Here is a 20,449-nt window from a genome sequence, read left to right as displayed (position 1 = left end):
CATCACCTTGTCTTTGCTCTCATATCACCTTCTCTATAAGGCACCCCGACCACCCTACTCAGTGTTGCAAAACTCTCACTGTAGGCTTCCAGTCTCTCTAACATGCTAACCACCATAACACAGCCCTTTGCAAACTGTATCATTTACTTGTGTATTAGTTTTATTGCTGGCTTTTCACCCCACCAAAATGTAAGCTTGTGATGGCGAAGATTTGGCTAGCTTTGTTCATTCGTATCCTCAACACTTAAAAAGTTAGGCACTTAGATATTTGCTAGATGAATGAATGGATGAATGAATGATGGCTTCTACTTTTTCCTCTGAAGCAACTCATTTAGAGCTACCAACTCATTTGATAGTGATAGGCTTGTGAGCTTGAAAAGATGAGAAGAATGAAATAGATGCCATGAGGAGTTGGGAAGCCCGAGGCTGCTTGGAATATAAAAGAAGGTTGGCAATAGAGCCCGAGTCCAAACAAAGGTAGAACGATGAATGTGGAGCCTTTATGGCAGAGCAGTTTTTCTCTACAAGAGTTTTGCTGCTCAGGTAAAAATGATATTTAAGGATTTTCCGGTAAGGCAGGGAAGAATGTGGAAGTAAAAGGACTGGTATCAGTAAGAGTTTAAAATAATTATTCATGTAGCCTCAAAGTTTTTTTTTCTTTTTTTTTAAAGCAAAGGTAAGGGATAACAAATTGAGAGAAAATAGGCTGTCGAGGGGTCCTGCATCTGTGATAATGTTGGAGAACAGATGAGACTAGAGGAAAGAAAATTCTGGAAGGAGAGGATGTTTCTTCCTTAATCTCGAAACTCAGTGAGACCTCTACCACATGCTTCCGTAGTCAGTCCTCTGTACTTCCTTTCTTCAGCCTTCATCACTACTTTTTAAATTACTTTGTATTGTCATGATCTCACAGACCGTGAGTTCGAGCCCCGCGTCGGGCTCTGGGCTGATGGTTCAGAGCCTGGAGCCTGCTTCCAATTCTGTGTCTCCCTCTCTGTCTGCCCTTCCCCTGTTCATGCTCTGTCTCTCTCTGTCTCAAAAATAAACGTATAAATTACTTTGTATTATCTTTCCTCCTGCTAACCCATAGCACTATGAGAACAGAAATTTTATTTGGCTTGCTTACAGTTATAGTCCTAGCACCCATCATGGAATTGAGCACATGGATGCTGGTCAGTAAATGTTAAGTAAACAAATAAATTGGTTGATGCTGTTGTGGTGCAAGACTGTGGAATGGGGGGGGGGGGGGAAGGTTCACAATGTGGTCTTGAGCTTGATGGTTGGAGTAGAAGACTAGAGTTGAGGCCTAGATGGAATGAGAGAAGTGTTGGATACATAACCCAAGACAACGTTGGGACTTGTTAGCGGATATAGTCAAATATTAAAGTTTTTGATAAATGTGAGGCCACGTTTAGGAGGTGGGTCATTCATGGAAGTTTTTAAGAATTGCCATAAATCTTAGAAAAGGAAGGCCTTATGGGAGAGCAAACAACAACGATTTGGAAGAAAAAGCAGTGAGGATATGTTTTTCAGGTCTCTTGTAATATCTGGAATCTGAGAGAATGAGTAGGATCTACTTGGAAGAAGCTCTGCAGGAGAAGCAAGGTCCTTGGAAAAAGGCTTAGCAGAAGGTGAAAGGAAAGTTTGGTGAAGAGACTGAAGCTATAGGGGATCTTGTTTTCCATAGACTGATTCTCCATGTCGCACAATGGAGAAGGGGATGGAGTACGCTAGGGATTTTTTCCTTCCTTCTTTCTGTCTTTCTTGAGTGAAAATGTAAAAATCATGGCCTGCTGGAGCAGTTGTGAATGGGACTTAGGGTTTATAAGAAAAAGAGAAGTCTGGAGAAAGCGATCTCTGAGCATTTGACTCCAAAACGGTCTTCACCCTGTGGTCACTACTCCTGCTTCCTTCTCCATGATGACTTCATTCACATCTCAACCTTGGGTGTCTTGAGGCAATAGCAAGGATAAAGAGGAACTGGAGCCATGCTGACATTGGTAGTAGCCGTCTCACCTCTGTGCCTCAAGGAACCTGAGCATCTTAAAGCATTAAGGAGGCAATGAAGCTCCCGCTTTTCCAGGGGAAATACCCAGGTATCCTTATATGGGGAGACCGGAGGAGAGCAGGTGATTTTCAAAGGCATGTTGCCGAATTGAAAATGGCAAGGTTACTATGTTTTTAAAATTCAATGATGTTCTGCCCATTTACTACTGACCACTGAAAAGCAGTATTTTAACGATCTAAATGTATTAAGAGCAATTGAGGTTGAAAATAATGTTTTTAGGGATTACAAAATATCTTTGCCGTCTGTTTCTTCCATTTCCACAAAGTCTAAATTTGTTATTAATTGGTTAAATGAAGTGCCAGTTGATAATATTGATCATATAATATAATGTTGATCATATAATCAAATAATCATGCAATATAATGATCATATAATATAATGGTCATCAATATAATGTTGATGTCTGGTAGTGTTTGAAAATTAGAAATAGGAACAGGAATGCTTCTAGAGGAGAAAGAAATGTCCTGGATGAAAAATAGGATTTCTTTGTCTTTTAATTGCTCGTAAAAAGATGTAACTTTTTGGGTCTGACTCCTTCATTCAACAGTTATGTGTGGAGCACCTACTGTATAGGAGGCAATGTTCTAGGTGGTGGAATTAAGGCAGTGATGAAGTAGATGAGGTCCCTGCCCTCAAGGAGTTTTCGTTCTGTGGGTGAGGCAGGTAATAAAGAGCTAAGTGGTAGTGAAAGTAAGTAGGCTACAACAGAAATGAGAGCAGATCAAAGCATACAGCGAGGAGTGGCTGGGGGTCTCTTTTAGAGGGACGGCCTCTCTGAAGGGTGGGCATACGAGCAGAGATCTTAGGGAATAAGTTCGAGTTTATGTATGTATGTATTTTATGTAATTTATTTTTAAGTTTGGGTTAATTTAAATGTAAGAGGATAATGGGGCTTAGAGTTGGGGACAGTTGTGACATGATCCAATATATGTTTTTAAGAGATCAGCATTTGTTGTGTGGAAAATGCTTTATGGGAGAAGAGGGGAGAGGAGGGTAAATAGAAACAGGGAGACCGGTATGGCCATGGCTGAGAAGAGAGAGGACTGTATTAGCCCGTGTCCTTCTTAGAAGAGCCACAGAGGCGGGACTAAATGTGCCAGGATTCCATTAGGGGAAAGGAGTGGAGGAGAAAGAGAGGAGCGTGAGGCTGTGGGTGGGGAAGGGGGTTCCTGACCACCATTCCCCGGTAGCCATCACATTGATAATTGCAACAGGGTGGTAAACGAGAGCAGGGAGAAGTTGTCAAGTAGAGGGCATTTTCTGAAGGGAGAGCTGGCTGAATTTATGATGAAATGATAGGAGGAAAGAGAAGAGTCAAAACTTTTGGACTTTCAACTTGTCCATCTGAGTGATGTTGTTAATGAGATGGGAGCAGTGAAGGAGGAACTGCTAATTTGGGGATTTCTGTTCACCTTCTCAGGAGATTCTCAAGCTTAGGTCCTCCCCTCCCTTCCCACAACAAAGATTTAGGGAGGTTCTTTAACTTCTAGGTTAGAACAAAGAGAAATAATGGCATAATAGGAAACAAATGTACTAAAACAGAGGCATTAGTTGCCCATACATTCTCAAGGCTCTGGCATGTGTAATTTGGAGCTTACTAATGGTAAAAGAACCATTTTATTTACCTTGATGAATGATCTGGGAGCGTTCTTTTTGCTTTAGGGTGTTCTGGTCCCATGAAATTTAAAAGTAATCAGAATTCCTAAATTGTTTAAAAAGTTAAAGGTGTTTTAGGCAAGTAAGAGGAAAAGTACTTGAGGTATGACTTGGAAGATTCTGGACTTTAGTCCACACAAAATTGTAGGGGGCTCGGATTTAGGGAAATCCCCCAAAATAGGGCTTTATTATATGGCGTTAAATATTTAATCATTCTAGGGGCACATCGTTAGGTAATTAGTAGCAAGATACCCAGGCAACATCACAGCTTCTTATTCACATGTGTTTTGTAAAGGGTACTATTCACAGGTGCCTGGGTGGCTCCGTCGGTTGGACGCCTGGCTCTTGATTTTGCCCAGGTCATGATCTCATGGTTTGTGAGATGGAGCCCCGTGGCCCCGTGTTGAGCTCAGTGCTGACAGTGTAGAGCCTGCTTGGCATATTCTCTCTCCTCCCTCTGTCTCTCTCTCTCTCTCTCTCTCTCTCTCTCTCTCCCCCCACCCCCCACTTGTGTTCAGTCTCTCTCAAAATAAACTAAAAAAAAAATACTATTCACTCCAAATTATATTGCCAAAGGACTGAATCAGATTTATTTTGTATGTTTACACATAACTGCAAAAAATTTAACCATCCTTCACATCATCAGAGTTTTAAAAAAATCTACTTTGCTTATGACCTATTTCTTCACATTCTTCATATTGTTGATTGATTTCTTCCCACATGCCAGGCCCTGTCGGGTGCCAAGGAAACAAAAGAGAGCAAGGGGTCCTTGGCCCCAGAAGCTCATGGTTAGCAGAGGAAGTGAACATCTATACACATGTTAACTATAATGCAGCGTGGTTAAGTGCTACATGGCCAATGTTTACGGCACTTCAAAAAGGTACAGAGAAGAAAGATATTATCCGAAAGAGAAGATGATGTTTGAGTCCCACTGGAGGAGTGTTTGTCAGGCGGGGAGAAGGCCTGAGAGGGCAGAGGGTCTGGTCTGAAGAGCCCCCCGAGACGAAGATGAGCACGCATGGCATGTGTGGGCAGTCCTCAACTCCAAGGAGGCTACATATTACTAAACCCAGGGGAGGGGGGATGATTGAATCTCTGGACTCTGCCAAGAAATTTGGAACTTTTCCTAAGGATAACACGAGCACAGTTGAGAGCTCCTAAGCTGGAACATGGACATAAAGAAGTTTCCATTTAAGAAAGATCACTGTGGTGGCAGTGCAGTATTGCGTTCAGGCCCGCAGATGGGACACAGGGAACGTGGCAGAGGCTAACGAGAGCCGGGAGAGGGGAGCGGGGATGGCGTGTGCAGAACAGCTCAACAGGCAGTATCTGGATTTGGGATGGGTGACTTGTGACTCATGAAATGGAGGGAGGGAAAATGAGATTATTCTGAGGTTTCTTGTTTCTTCACAGGAGGTCAGGAAATAGTATGTTTTGATGGAAGGAGTCAGGCAGTCGTGGGTTCAAATACCACCTTTCCCATTTATTTGCTCGAATGTGTTACTTAAGTTCTATGCCCCATATGTAAAATGGGGACAGACAATCGTGTTGTGTGGACCAAGATCAAAGAGAAGAGTTGGAACTTCAGTCTGAGCCAAAATTAAATTCTGATTCCAGAACCTGTGCTCAATTACCACACGCTGAGCCCCGCCCCCCCCGAACCCCGATCTCTTTCTTCATGTGTACACACCTATCCTCTACATTCAACCTTAAAGCTTCACGGAACTCACCGCACCCTGTGTAATAAGCCTGATACAGTCTCTTCTGTTATTCTGTTTACCTGTGAAAAACTTCTGGGTGCAACCTGTGAAGCTGAGTTTGTGATCATGGGTCCTGACCCATAGTTTGAAAAACCCAGGGAGAGAGCTGGGCAAGAATAAAAGGGATTTCTGTGGCTTCCACCATCCGGTTGCATTGCGTTTTTGTTCTGGTTTAGTTATTTATTTTTTAAAGTCGTTTTGAACTGTGATTGTCCAGGGAAGGTATTCCTCCTCCAGCTACTCTGCCGGGTATATCTACTTTGCCCTTGGTCTCTTTTCAGGCTTAGCAAAGGAGAACAGGAAAGGCTGTAGTCGAGGATGACCTGGGCGGGTGGTAGTCCTTGTTGTCCAAGTGTGCTCGCACTAATCCCTCCCTTCTATAAATTGCAATATTTAACTAATCCCCCCATGGCTATTTGTGTGTCAGCCTCCCCACATGTGACAGAACTTGTCTTTGCGTGTTTGCATCTGCGGCATCTAGCTCGGCGGCTGGTGCGGAATAGTGACTCAACACGTGCCCGCAGGTCGGGGCGCACCAGCTGAGTTGGCCTGCCCTCGCTTTAATGCGGACCCCGACTCTGCCAAACTGAGAGCCACGTGGCTGAAGTCTGGCAGCTGGCATGCAGCAGTGGTATGAATCTGGATCTGCGGTCACTGCGTGAGGCCGGCTTGCTTTACAAGGAAAGGATCATTCCGGATCCAGATTCTGGTCCAACTCTACTGCTGTTCTCCCGAACCCAAATGGAAAACTGAGCTTGAGAAGTATACGTGGACTGATGTGACGTTATGAAAAATGTATCAGACTTTGAGCGCATGGAAGCTTTTGGAAGGATTTTAATACGCAGCATAGTTCATAAATAATAGAGCCCCTGAAGACTGTGATTACTACTGGAAGAAGAAGATGAACCTATTATATCTTGTAATTGTACCCAAAGACTATACATCTTAGCTAGGTAGAGGGTAGAGGATAGGGGTATTTACATATATTTATATGTAATACATGGAAACACATAGAGCTGTGGGTATATATATGTGTGTGTAATATATATTGTACATAAAATCGCCCCTATTTACAATAAAGCTGAGAACTACCATTTTAAGGCCTTATGTTAACAAAAATGGATTTTTGTTTTAGTTCAGGACGAGTGTAAAAGAATGGCAGAGTTTAGTGCATTTCTGAGACCTACTGAGTAACGTATATGTGATTAAAAAGAAATGAAATTCTGCTTGAATGTTTGAATAACCTCTTTAAATGACAACAAAAACATTTTATTTTTTTAACTTAAATAACTGAAGTTAAGCACGTTTCACTGAAAAAGGCCCAGGAACACTGCCTCAGTACAAGAAAGATCAGGCTTCGCTTGCAACTTGAGAAATTTAAGAGCGCTGTAGGAATGCATTTTTACTAAAAAATGTTGCTAAATTCACGCAGGCAAATGAGGAGCGGCCCCATTTCTGCTCACCTGGGAGAAGATTAGACTGCGTTTCCCGTTAATCCAGGGTCAGGTGTGTGTGTGTCCCTGAGCGCACACAATAGGCCAGGTGACCTTTTGGTCCCGCCCAGCCCTGCAAATTCACCCTCGTCCCCGCCCCCCTTTGAGCGGGCCCTTCTGCACAGTGGCCAGGACTCCTTGTCCTCTTACCCTGCAGCTGCCAGCTATTTCAGATGATTGTGACCACTTTCTAAGACCTACTCTAAACTTAGAACCACTTCATCAGTTCCCAAAGGTTGTTCCGTAGATTTTCGCTTGGGTTGATTGCATGAAATTGCCGTTTTGGTTTTTTTTTCAGGCCCAAAAGGTTGAATGCTGGCCATTTCGTATGGGCTACCTGTCGTTCAAACTAGATCAGCGCTTTATGCTGATTTCGTATTTTGCTTTGACTGTTATGTGTTCTTTTTCTTTTTTTTTTCCAGCAATTGGGAGCAGTAGCTTCAGCCCAAGACCAACTCACCAGTTCTCCCCACCACAGATTTACCCTTCCAAGTAAGATGTATTTTCTCTCAATAAATGCCTTTTCTGAGTAGTCTTTTACCTTATTTCAAGTCGTGTTTTGTGCCCACATGTTACATCTTGATTTAAACTAAAGTGCATTTCACAGAGCCGTAAATGTGTTGACACAAATTTCTTTTGAGCGTCACCTAGAAGAGATACTGAAGTTTTTCAGTACTTTGTGTATTGTATTTGGAAGTTATACTTGAAGAGACTGTCTTTAACTGCAATTTGTGATATGGTTGTTAATCAGTTACCTTGCATGTTTCCATCTAATGCATGGGCTTTCTATTTTCTGTCATTTCTGACAAATAGCAGACCATACCCACATATTCTCCCTACCCCTTCCTCACAAACTATGGCTGCATATGGGCAAACACAGTTTACCACAGGAATGCAACAAGCTACAGCATATGTCACATACCCACAGCCGGGACAGCCGTACGGAATTTCCTCATATGGTGAGTAATCCCGTTACTTCAGTGGTGGGATCTAATGGGCATACCTGTGTGGGGGGGCAAGGTTCATAGGAGTGGTACCTAAAGACTGCCATCTTGGGCCGCTTTAGAAGGTGTGATCACCTTTTGTGTCTAAATTCTTCATCTGATTGTTTTCAACGAGCCTTGTAAGAAGCGGCGGCTACTTCTCTGGAAGTCGTCAGTGGCAGATAGATTGCGTGGTTCGTATGCCGTCTTGCTCTCCTTCCCTCCCCCCCCCCCCCCATTTGTAGCTCAACTTTTAATTTGCTGCTTGAGCACTTGGTTGTGGAATCCAAAGCATTTTAGTGCATATTTGAGATAAAACTTCTGTGAATGAAGTCTTTTAGGGTAAAGATATGTTTCCTATTTATCAGATACCTAGCTATGATTAGGGAAGTACAAACAGAATTCAACAAATCCTTGCTCTGAACGTGAGGCTGGTAGTACTTTTAAATTTCAGCATTATCAACCATTAGGAAAAGTGATCTATATATCACAGCTTGGGCTGCCCTTTGAAGAGGCAAAGCAGGAAACCTTTAAAGCTCACATCCCTATTTGTTCCTTCCCACCTGGAGATTACCTTTATCTTGGTGTAATTTAACTCCATTGTTAAAGGGTCAATACCTGTAAATTAAAAATAAATCCAGCAAAACCCCAAAGTTTAATTTTAAGAAATCTTAGAATTTCAAGATACCTTTTCTTCAATTGAATTGCAATCGCAATGTTAAACACATTGCACTTTGTTTGAGTAGGAAGAATGTGAATTATTAACATTTCCTTAAGAAAAAAATCTAGCGATCAAGAAAACATACATGGAAGCTTGGAGGAAAGGACTGATAAATATATCTGTGCTTATAGCAGTATATTGAAAGAAATAATGTTCTTTAAGCATTTCATTAATAATTAGAAGGCAAATTACTTTATTCCTTCTTATTTTCTACCTTTACCCCAAACCAAATCGACTATATATAAATTTCTTATAAAATATACCGAAATTAAAATGTAAATTATATATGATTTCACCCTTTATGGTTTCATTTCAAAATTACCCAGAACTGAAAGTTATCTAGCTAGGTTTTTTTTTTTTTTTTTTCCCCTAGCTAGGCATTTTTAAGCCAGATTTTAGAAACAACCATAAGATGGACTTCCTAGAATTGCCTTGCATTTCTATAACTTTTATGCAAGATTTCTGAAAATAATGGTAGATATAGATCAATTTTATCTGCCATCAACTCTTAACCAATTCTTGTGCTAAATGAGGAAAAAGGACCTCGGATTTGAATTACATAGCTTCAACACTATGATGTGAGTTGAGGCAGTCCCCAGTTTATATTCTCAAAATGTATTTGTAACCTGATTATTTGAAGTGTAAATGTATCTTCTGGTGCAAACAACCTGAAAGTGCTGGAGGCCTACCAGGCCTGCCAGGAGAGGGTGCCCTTCATGCCATTGCCTCGACTGCCACTCACACAGCAGCTCTCTTGTTCCTTCTGCTCTCCATTCAATTATGGTAGGGCCCTTTGCCACTTTCGGGGCTGTGGTCTAGGACCCTTCCAGTACTGAACCATCAGTGGATGTCCCTATTGTCTGAGATAATTGTTCCAGGAGCAGAGATTCTGAGGTTCAAATCAGACCTGGTAGAGTAAGGATAGGGATTTTAACGGAAGAGGTGGGGGTCGGGAGATGGTAAGGGCAAGGCTCCATGTCGAGGGCTTTGACCCCAGGGCCATCTGTGCTTATAAATCTCCTGAGTCCTCAGCATTTTCCTGATCACTGTCTTCCTTCTCTTTTGGGGCCTTGAGTACAAAGAGATGCTCCCAGTGCTTCTGACCAGGCATTCTATTTTTCCTGGGCCAGCGCATTGAAAAGTACGACCGCCATCTCCCCTCTGCTTGCTTGTGAAGGAAGAACACGTAGGTCAGGGTTTTTAACTGCTGATAGTCAAGGTCCAGATGGTCTTAGAAGACTTTCTCCCAGGACTTGTGCCCCCTGGCTTTTTACTTAGACCCTGTAAGAAAAGCTAGGCAAATCTTATCATAGTGGGAATAATACATCAGTGGAGAAGAGAGCTTAACGCTCTTCTCTGGATTGGCATAGAGCCGAGCAGTATGATGAGTTTGCAGGCTTGTGGGTGGAAGCCCGGGAGACAGGTGCAGCTGAGGGTGTTTTCTACCTCTTCCTGCTTTTCCTTATCTGTTCTCATCACAAAGATTGAGCCTCCAGGCTAACACCAGAGGTGGTACAGGAAGACTCAAAGCAGATTAATAGAACCCCCAATGGAGACAGAGCAGGGGGAAATCCCTGTTGGTGACCACATGGAAAGAAAGGGAGTTTCTTGAGCCATCAAGCCACCTGGCCGAGTCAGGTGTCTTTCCAGGGACCATTAATAAGGACGGGTTTGGGATTGCCTGTGCGGGGAAAAGTCACATTTTGTTAAATGTTAAGCTTCTCTTAAGACATAAATGTTAAGATCATCATGAGGCTATGTAGAGATACGCCAGGAATTACTGTAGGCTCTCTCAGCCAAGAGTCAGATTCTTCCACTGCCTCAGGAAAGTTACCTAACTTCATTCTACTGATGAAATTCCCCTAAAATGGAAATAAACTGTGAGACTACTGTGTCTTCTAGATCCCAAAGATATCATTTATCTTAAGTGCAAAGTGAAATTATTCAAAAATGTGGATTCGCTTGGCAGAAGACTTGCTCTCTTCCTTCTGTGGAAATTAAGGACCCTTGTTAACTTTCATGACTGTCTTTAATTACAATCCAGCGCTGAGCCCTGCACAACAGTACTGCCAAACCCAAGTCCTAAAATTCGGATGTCAGCCTGGCATTCTGGGAAGTATTTGGAGGCCACAAACACATGATTTTTATATTACAATGATAAAAAAGAAAGCGTACTTTAGGCTACACTTAAAACAATAATATTGGAATAAATACTTGAAACTATCAGGGACAGAAAGGGAATTATTGGTCAGCTTTACTTGTTTGTAAATCACTATGCTGTTCTATATGATACAGTCCTTTAATATCCTCCTAGCTTCGTGCTTACTTTCTGGTGGGATCGGGTGTTTGGGAGGAGATTTTCCCCTGTGTTGCTTAGTTCTGTGCCCAATATTGTTTCCTCTGACTTCAAAATGAATTGAGTGCTAAAATCATCTTTGTGGCAGAAAGAGTAAAGAAAAAAAGGAAAAAAATGCTGTGAGGCTAAAGACTCTAATCTCCTCTTAGAAAAGAGAATTTTGTGCTCCCCGGTATGTCATTGCTGTGTCGGTGCAGGTAGGGGATTGAGCTCGAGCTAGCTCGAATAAAGGCTCTTTTGCTTTTGCATCGGACTCGGCCTCTGGCAGTCTTTGGGGATCACGAATTCTGGGCATAACATTTGGGGGCTCGGCCCGGGATCCCCAAGACCCCCGAGGGACCCCTGACCCGGAGAGCCTGACTGGCCACGGTTAGTGTCTGTTCGTTCTGTCTTTTCTGTGTGAGCTCATTTCTGGAGTTCTGGTAGTGCTCGACACGGTCTAAGTGGACGCACTGGAGGACCACGGGCCGGGAGTTTCGGAAGACGTTCCGATTCTCCCTTCTGGAGGGACGTGGAATCCCCTCATCGGTTTTGGAGGGATGTGGAATCCCCTCAAAGGTCTAAGCTAGGTTTCAGTTTTGCTTCCATGGAGTTGGACAAAAAAAAAAAAAAAAAAGAGAATTTTGATTTTTGACACTAATCTACACAGTGACTTTTAGAACAATCTAGTTGAAGTTTAATTATGGCTATTACTGGATTCTAAAGGAGATCATCTTTTAACCTCTTATAAAACAACAAAACTAAATCTAGAAATCGTATCACTGGAGTTGAATTTTATAGAAAAGGTAAATCGGAAAGACAAAGGACAATGGGAACAGTCACTCAAATCTGTAATACTCCTGTTTTGTTTCGTTTTGTTTTCATTGAAGTTCTAGGTTAGGGTATTGCACTCTAAGCTTGCATACCTTTGGTTATTGAGATAATATTGGGAAGCATCTGTGACTGAACAGTTGTGGGAGTGTTTGGGGGGGGGTGTTTACCAGCTTTTGAAATGAACATATAGATAAGCTGTCATTAACTGATTTAGGTGCATTGTGGGCAGGCATCAAGACTGAAGGTGGATTGTCACAGTCTCAGTCACCGGGACAGACGGGATTTCTCAGCTATGGCACAAGCTTTGGTACGCCTCAACCTGGACAGGCACCGTATAGTTACCAGATGCAAGGTCTGTATACACACTGACACTAGCCTTTTCATTAATCCTGGAGTCCAGTAGTCACCTTCTAAAGTAGAGCCCTGTGTTCTGTGTAGGTAGTAAATGATGATAGAAAGCGACTGGACTTAGAGGCAAGATCCCTGGTTCTGCTTTGGCTCATCACTTACCTATTCTCTGGGCCTAAATTTCCATATTTATAACCTCAAGGGGTCAGACCGAATCGTCTCTGAAGTTCTTTTCAAAAAGCTCTAACATTCCCTGTGACGTTGAAGTTTTCTGCCTCTGCCTCTATCAATTTTAAAAAAGGAATGACAGGGGCGCCTGGGTGGCTCGGTTGGTTGAGCGTCCGACTTCAGCTCAGGTCATGATCTCACAGTTTATGGGTTCGAGCCCCGTGTCCACAGAGCCCAAAGCCTGCTTCGGACTCTGTGTGTGTCTCTCTCTCTGCCCCTCCCCTGCTCATGTTCTGTCTCTCTCTGTCTCAAAAATAAATACAAACATTAAAAGAAAAAAAAATTTTTAAATAAAAAAGGAACGACAAACCCAAAGTTATGATGTAAGAGGCTGGAGTGTGATACGTGCTCAAACCGCTGGGGCGTGGCATCACCAGCCAACCTTTATAAAAGGGCTGTTTTCTTCACTGTCATTATCGTAGCTCTAGAAGTACAGTATGTGATATGTGTTAACTCAATGACCTACCAATGACCAAGAGATTAAATTGACAACCACTCAATGCATCTTCAAGATACTGCTTCCAAAGACCAGTCCCTGGGCTCTAAGTTTGAAACTATAGACCAAACATACCGCAAATGCAGGGCAGATCAAAGAAGAGCTGAAAGTTTAACGCTGTCAATACTGTTCTCAGGAACACACAGGCATAAATGTAACTGGCAGATTATTGTCATGCAAATGTGTCTGTAAAATAATGGAAGTTCTTATAATCTAAATATTCTCCTAATATCTTTTCACTACAAATCAATTTAATCCCATTCAACCTCTTAATGATGGTGCCAAGCCACAATTCAGTTAAATCCCTTATCACTACTTTTTGATTGAAGGCATTCTTTTTGTAGTTTTTATCTCTTTTATATCTTTTATTCTTCATTACGTTAAAATAGTTGTTTATTGCAAATAAATTAGAAAACAAGAAAAATAATGTTTCATATTTACTATTATGACTTTAATATTCTTCCAGATATGTAGTATTGGACCATATTGTATAATATAGTATTGCAACCTGTTTCTTTTCAGTAACAATATATTGTAAACATATTTTCACATCAGTAAACTCGATTCTATAGCATCATTTTAATGATTGCATCGTTTCATATATATATCTTATTTAATAATTCCCATTTTGTTAGAAGTCCAGAGCAATGCCATGAATATTTTATGTGCATTTTTAATTATTTCCTTTGAATAAATTTAAGCCTGAATTGCTAAGTAAATTTTTAGACTCTTTTACAGATTTGTTATGTATTTACACAAGGGCTGTGTATTAGCATGTACACATTGGGTAATATCTTTCTTTTTTTAATTTTTCTTTTTAATGTTTATTTGTTATTGAGAGACAGAGAGACAGAGCACGAGCAGGGGAGGGGCAGAGAGAGAGGGAGACACAGAATCCAAAGCAGGTTCCAGGCTCTGAGCTGTCAGCACAGAGCCCGACGCGGGACTCGAACTCACAAACCGTGAGATCTGGACCTGAGATGAAGTCGGTCACCCAACCGACTGAGCCACTCAGGTGCCTCTGGGTACTATCTTTGTAAAAATTGTCATTTTAGTAGGTACAAGATTTTATTACTATCGTATATATTTTGTAATTGAGAAGATAATCATTTTTTCTTCCATGGCAGTGTTTTTCTTTGTCTTATTATTTCTTTTATTAAGATTTGTAAACTTTTATAATATTTCATAGGTAAACTTCCAGCTTCTCATTTTTTAAACTAAAACGTAATGGGACCAGATCTATTAATCTTTTCATACTTGTTTTTGCCTTTGGTATAAAAATACCTGAATTGTAAAATTCTGATATATTTGGTAGCTACAAAATAAAAGCTGGCTTACCCCAGATAATATGTGTTGTTAGAGGGATGTTACTTATATGCCAGATTCCAGAACTTTTAACTCTCCTCAAAGGAAGAATTATGTTCCTGCATGTGCTGATTATTTGAGTAAAGGGATAAAAAGAAAAAAAGAGTTGAAGAGATCGTGTTAATGAATTCAGTAGTCCTAGACTGTAGTAATGAGATGAACCATAACGCAGACAAGGCCTGTTTGCTTCTGGAGCTTGCGTTTGTCAAGAACAGAGTCTTCTGAGAACTATGGGAGAAAAAGATAAGGCACCACAGCCTATTCTCCATAGAGAAGCAGGTCCTAAAGGTCGGAAGGAGGCATGTGAGGTTTCTCGTGAGAGGAGAGCTTCCTCAGTGCGTGTGGTTCCTGGGCCCAAGCCCGTCTGCAGCCTCTTGGTTACCCATCCCCAATGAGCTGAGCAGAGAAGTTTTAAGTGTTTAGAAACTTTTATCGGTCCATAGTAAATCTCAGGTTGGTTAAATCAGGTAATAATTCTAAGAAATGGGGCTTACACTCTCTCTCGTTTTTTTTTTTTTTTTTTCATTTCATTCCATTCCTTTGTAATACCTTACTATTGTATTTTGCTAAATTATCAGTCCTGGAAGGATTAGGGGGAAAAACTAGTCTTGCAATTTCGGAGAGTTTGAGAGATAACATCCTTGAAAGTTATCTTTATTCTTTCTCTAAGATCAAAAGCTTATACAGCCGAATGAGTTCCTAAGAGGACTAACCGACTGTCAGAGTATGAACATAGTGTGAGAATAGAGAGAACGTGGAAATGAAGGAGGAGGAAAGAAAGTTAGTTTGGAGAAGGAAAACTCTTGATTTTAAAAAAGAAAGAGGAGAGCCCGGGTGCCTCAGTCGGTTAAGCTTCTGACTCTTGGTTTCAGCTCAGGTCGTGGTCTCACAGTTCGTGAGTTCGAAATGCACTGACAGCACAGAGCCTGCTTGGGATTTTCTCTCTTCCTCCCTCTCTGCCCCTCCTTCGTCCCTCTCTCCTTCCCTCTCTCAAAAAAAGAAAGACACGTGCAGTACCAAATATAGCATTGCCTCTCTACCCATATTTTCCATTGCATCTGGGCATATTGGATATTGCATTAAAACTTCTTTGTGTTTTTGTGCAGCCTTTGGTGGGATGGCCTTTCCAGGGGGATTTCAGAACCCATTTTCCATGAATGAGATATTATTTTGTATGGGTATTTCTATAATGGCCCTTGACTCAATTTTAGATGATTAGATATAATACGACTTCCACATATCAAGCCAGATAATTATATGCTATTAACTTGAAACATGCTAGTGTGGCGATGGTAATGATATATAATATGCTATAAACCTCTTAGGGCCAGATTTGGATAAATACTGAAATTCTGATTAATATGTATTTTTATAAGTATCAAGTGTATTATGAAAAATGCTTCACTATTATTAAATGATATTGTGTATCCAGTTGCGGGAATCTATTAGTCTTTGAGTGTTTTTTCAGTACATCTTTTTTTAATATAAAAATTTTTATAATGTCTTAAATTATTTTCAACATTATCCCAATTATTTGATCCTTAACGAATAACAGCGATTTCTGCTTAGATCAGTCTTATAGCTATTAAACATTCTTAGAATCCTAGGTAAAACTATATGTATTTTAGTGGTTTGGGAGTGTTTTACCTAGCTTTTTTCCCACGATCTTTTCACCTTTAAAATATAAGGTATGATCATCAGTTATTCAGAGATTTAGCTACTAGGGTTTCATGATATTAAAATTTCATAATTCTAGAAGACATGTTCTAGTAACTCAAATGACTCATAAACTGAAACGTGTTATGCTTACTGTGTTATGCTGATTCATTGAAAGAAACTATGGTGATCACCTCTTGGACAGATCTGCCTCCATCAGGCATAAAGGGCTAGACTAAAGGCACGGTGACACCTTGCCGTCTGGTTAATGGAGTAGGTTCTAGGGGCACCTGGGTAGCTCAGTCCGTTGAGCATCTGACTCTTGAATTCACCTCAGGTCATGATCTCATGGTTCATGAGTTCGAGCCCCACATCCGGCTCTGCGCTGACAGCGCGGAGCCTGCTTGGGATTTCTTTCTCTCTCTCCCCCTTCCCCCACTGGCTCTTTCTCTCCCTCTCTCACAATAATCAAATAAACTTAAAAAACATTGTGTAGGTTTTAGAGTCAGGTTGCCTGTTGAAGAGCCCTGCCATTGCTGTCTGTGGGCCTCCACAGGGCTTGACCTCTCCACATCTGCCCTTCCTCTTCTCTCGGGTGGCGATGATATTATATACTCTAGTAGTGGTGGAGTGAGATTTAATTGGGATTATCCAGGTAAATCACTCTGACCAACATGTATGTAGCACATGGTAAGAACTGAAATGGTTGTTTTCATTGTTACTGCTCTCATTGTGGTGGTGATGTGGTTCCTATTTATTACTTACTAGTGGTGTTATTATTTAAAAAAAAATTTAATGTTTATTTTAGAGAGAGAGTGCAGGGGAAGGGCAGAGAGAAAGGGAGACCCAGAATCCGAAGCAGGGTCCAGGCTGCTGCCAGCAGAGAGCCCAACGTGGGGCCCGAACTCACAAACTGCAAGATCATGACCTGAGCTGAAGTCGGACGCTTAACCAGCTGGGCCACCCAGGCACCCCAGTAATGTTGTTATTACTGTCCAGCTTTCTCAAATACTTAAATGCTCACTCCCATTTGCAGGAGAAAAAAAATATATGTGCAGCCATATATATATAGTATGTATATAATATACTAAAAGTATGTATATATGCATATATAAGCATACATATATATGTGTGTGTATATGTGTATATATTATAAAACCAGCAAAGAGAACTCTAAGAACCCAATAACCATATAAGCATAGCAAAAAAAAAAAAAAAAAAAAAAAAAAAAAATCCAGATCTAGCTAATGTCCTGGCAAAAAGGAAAATCACTATCAACACAGATCAGGCTGTTTGTACATGATCCAAAAATTGGTGGAGAGACCAGAAGAAACAGCCAGGAACCTGAAGAAGAAAATCAGAAGAGAGAAACGGCTGTGCTGCTGACGTGGGTGGCAGATGTCAGGGAGGAGAAGCAGTGAGTGCACAGAAGGGCTGCTGTGAAAGACAGGAACTTAGTTCTGCAGCGGTGGGAAAGAAGGAGGCATCATCCAAGTGCTCACGCCTCTGTAATCCCTCAGTCATAGCTCTACTTTGAGCAAGAAGAACTGGTAGAAAAAGAAGAGGCAGCCGCCACATGAACGGCAAATTGTTCAGTTCAGAAATCAAAATGAGGAACGAAGATAGGAACGTGACATTCTGCTACACAGAGCTGGAATACTCTAGTACCCGTGCAGCAAAACGGTTAATGTTCACTCTGCAGGGATTAGTGCTGAGGGCTGTTGTCTCCATCCATGTGAGGACCCTGAACGATGACTTTAAGGGATAAACCTGAAAACGCCAAAGGATGTGTCAAAATGGAGAATGATTTTAGAACAGTCAGACCCTGCTATGTTGTAATGCACTTAAATCATAGTACCAACAGGGAAGCCTCTCAGAGAATGCTACAACAATCTAAAATATAGTTGCCTATAGTGTATATATTCTTGAGGACAGATTTGCTCTTTAGATAATTGAGACCTTGTGTCACACAAATTCATGTATAAGTATATACCAGCTCTAGGAGAAAGCTTTTTAGAAAGTACACTTCTGAGTGCTATTTGTACTTGAACACTTTTATGACACTTGAGGAACAGAATTAGTTGGTAATTTGTGGGTATTTGCCACTTCCAAGCCTTGGGAAGTATGCCATACATGCTGCCCATGTTTGGTCCAGGGGATCCTTCTGGATCCTTCCAGCTCCAGTGTTCAGCACTTCTGTCGTGGTAGGCTTCTGTGGATCCTGCATGTGCCTCATTTTAAGACAAACAAGGGCTGAATTTTTGTTTTCTTTTTGTTTAAACTTTTTTTTTTTTTTTTACTATTTATTTTTGAGAGAGAGAGAGCATGAACAGGGGAGGGTCAGAGAGAGGGAGACACAGAATCTGAAACAGCTCCAGGCTCTGAGCTGTCAGCACAGAGCCCGACGCGGGGCTCGAACTCACGGACCGCGAGATCATGACCTGAGCCGAAGTCGGACGCTTAACCGACTGAGCCACCCAGGTGCCCCTGAATTTTTGTTTTCTATGCACTGATACTAATAGCCCATGAAGTAAAACCTCATGGATTGGGAAGTCTGATTGCTTTCCGTTTTGCTGTAAGGTCGCTAGAAAATTCTGTTTCTGCTTTAGTGATCTCTTTTTGTACATCCAGTGAAAGTTTGGAAACAAGTTTAAGAAAGGACAAGAAAATGTTTCTGTTCATAGACCACTATAGGGTTCACCCCGAAGAGGTAGAATCCTTGCTTTTAGCGTTGATACTTCCCTGCTCCCAGGGTTAGCCTTCGTGTTTCTGGAAGACGTTTTGGAAGGGTGTGAGGAGGTTTCCCTTCACAGGCCATTGACAAACTTTATGCAAATGAGTTAGCCGAATGGATGAATATGTATGGAAAGCAGGTCCCTGGCGACCCTGGGTCAGTTGTGCAAGTGGCATAGACAGTGTTTTCAATGCTGCTGGCCAAAGGGCCCCGACAGCCAGAGTGAGGCGTGGATGTTGTGTGTGTGTGTGTGTGTGTGTGTGTGTGTGTGTGTGTGTGTGCGTGCGCGCGCATATGCGTGTGTGAGTGTGAGTATGGATGAGTGTGTGTCCATGTAAAAATCCTCTTAGAAGAAACTGCTTCAGCCTTTTATTTACTGACCACTTTCACAGAATATCTGCCCAGTTTGTCACACACTAGTTTTTATTCACTTTTTACAAAAGTTTTATTATTTCTTTGTTCTGAGAGGGAAAGTATGAGCCGGTGAGGGGCAGGGAGAGAGAATCCTAAGCAGACTCCATACCAGCGGTGTGGAGCCCTAAGTGGGGCTGGAACTCACGAACTGGGAGATCATGACCTGAGCCAAAACCAAGAGTCGGACGTTCAACCGACTGAGCCACCCATGTGCCCCATTGACATTTTATGTATAGGAAGCAACTGACCTGAAATCAAACTTTTACTTAGATTTTTTTTAATGCACGTTCCAGAGCTATTGCTGGCACCACCTTTCATTTACCCCTGCGTTCCACACAATATAGGCTCCTACTTCCATCTCCCACAGAAAACAAGAAACTGTGTTCGTAATTGTGAGGCTGAGTCACATGAAGAAAATGACATTTTGTTTGGCAATTTATTTAAGGTAAGGACCCACTAAAGACTTTCATGCACGAAAAAAAAATAGATTGGGGTAGAATTAGCTGAGCCTCAGCTTTGAGGAAAACCCAGCATCCCATAATAACTTAGTTCTATTCTAGATGGTTGCAAGTAGTGATCCTCTTTACTCATCTCTTCATCTCTGGTGTCTAGTAATAGGTCTAAAATAGATGAATGTTTTTTTTAAAGGTGGAGGGGTCGATGCCACAAAGAAGGTTAGAGATTAAGATTCATCAGGACCCTAGTTCCCTTCATTTGAAGAAGTGAATTTGGAAGTTAGCCTAATAAAAATCTTGGTTGGTCTATGATCATAGTTTGTTCAAAGCAGTCTTCCTTTGTGTTCATACTTCTAGAAGGAGCCGGTTGAGGGCATCCCAGAATGGGAGGTGGGGGCATACAGTGCCTTTCTGAGTGTTTCTGAGTGTTTTACCGCCCCCAAACAGCAATTCAGTGTGGTGCATTCCTTTCCTTCTGCACTGGATCTGCCATGATAGATAGGAGGGGCCACGCAGACACACATGCACGGAAACTAGAAGGCTCTGGAAACTTCGCTTTGTTTATTTTCCTTAGGCTTTATTGCTCTCACTTAGAGAGGAAGATAACACAAGTTCTAACTGCCTTTTTGTATATTATGTTGTTTGTTCTGTTAAAGAGATTGGGGTTCAAACCAGTGAGAAGACACAAAGGAGGGCAAGCGTTGAAGAGTGTATGGCAAGGGGGACCACTGTGCACCTCTCTATGCCTCACTTCTCTGGGGCTCATGATCCAGTGGAAATGATCTAATAACAACCCAGTCAGCGAAACTGTCCTTATTTCCTTTGTTCTGCCTGTGCATAGCTTCTCACATATACAGCCGAAGTGTTTCCGTGTATGAGGCATTTAGAACCTCAGAATTGCTT

At 41.6% G+C, this 20,449-nt stretch overlaps 1 protein-coding gene across 9 annotated transcripts in view; it reads left to right on the top strand.

Annotated features, from left to right (window-relative positions):
- Positions 1 to 20,449, top strand: part of EYA1 (EYA transcriptional coactivator and phosphatase 1) — a 169,231-nt gene that overhangs the window by 31,914 nt on the left and 116,868 nt on the right. For 5 of the 9 annotated variants that reach the window (XM_078441987.2, XM_078441982.2, XM_078441983.2 and 2 more), the window contains 3 exons: positions 7,400 to 7,469; positions 7,791 to 7,936; positions 12,065 to 12,202. In XM_078441987.2, the coding sequence (XP_078298113.1) occupies positions 7,400 to 7,469; positions 7,791 to 7,936; positions 12,065 to 12,202 (354 nt within the window). The remainder of the gene's footprint in view (positions 1 to 7,399; positions 7,470 to 7,790; positions 7,937 to 12,064; positions 12,203 to 20,449) is intronic. The other 4 variants (XM_078441986.2, XM_078441984.2, XM_078441985.2 and 1 more) reach the window with 4 other exon arrangements.

This window comes from Panthera onca, chromosome F2, assembly GCF_046562875.1.
Source record: "Panthera onca isolate mPanOnc1 chromosome F2, mPanOnc1 haplotype 2, whole genome shotgun sequence".
NCBI classification, from domain to species: Eukaryota; Metazoa; Chordata; class Mammalia; order Carnivora; family Felidae; genus Panthera; species Panthera onca.
Note: the sequence above shows the minus strand (reverse complement) of the source record. Positions and strands in the feature narration are given on the sequence as shown.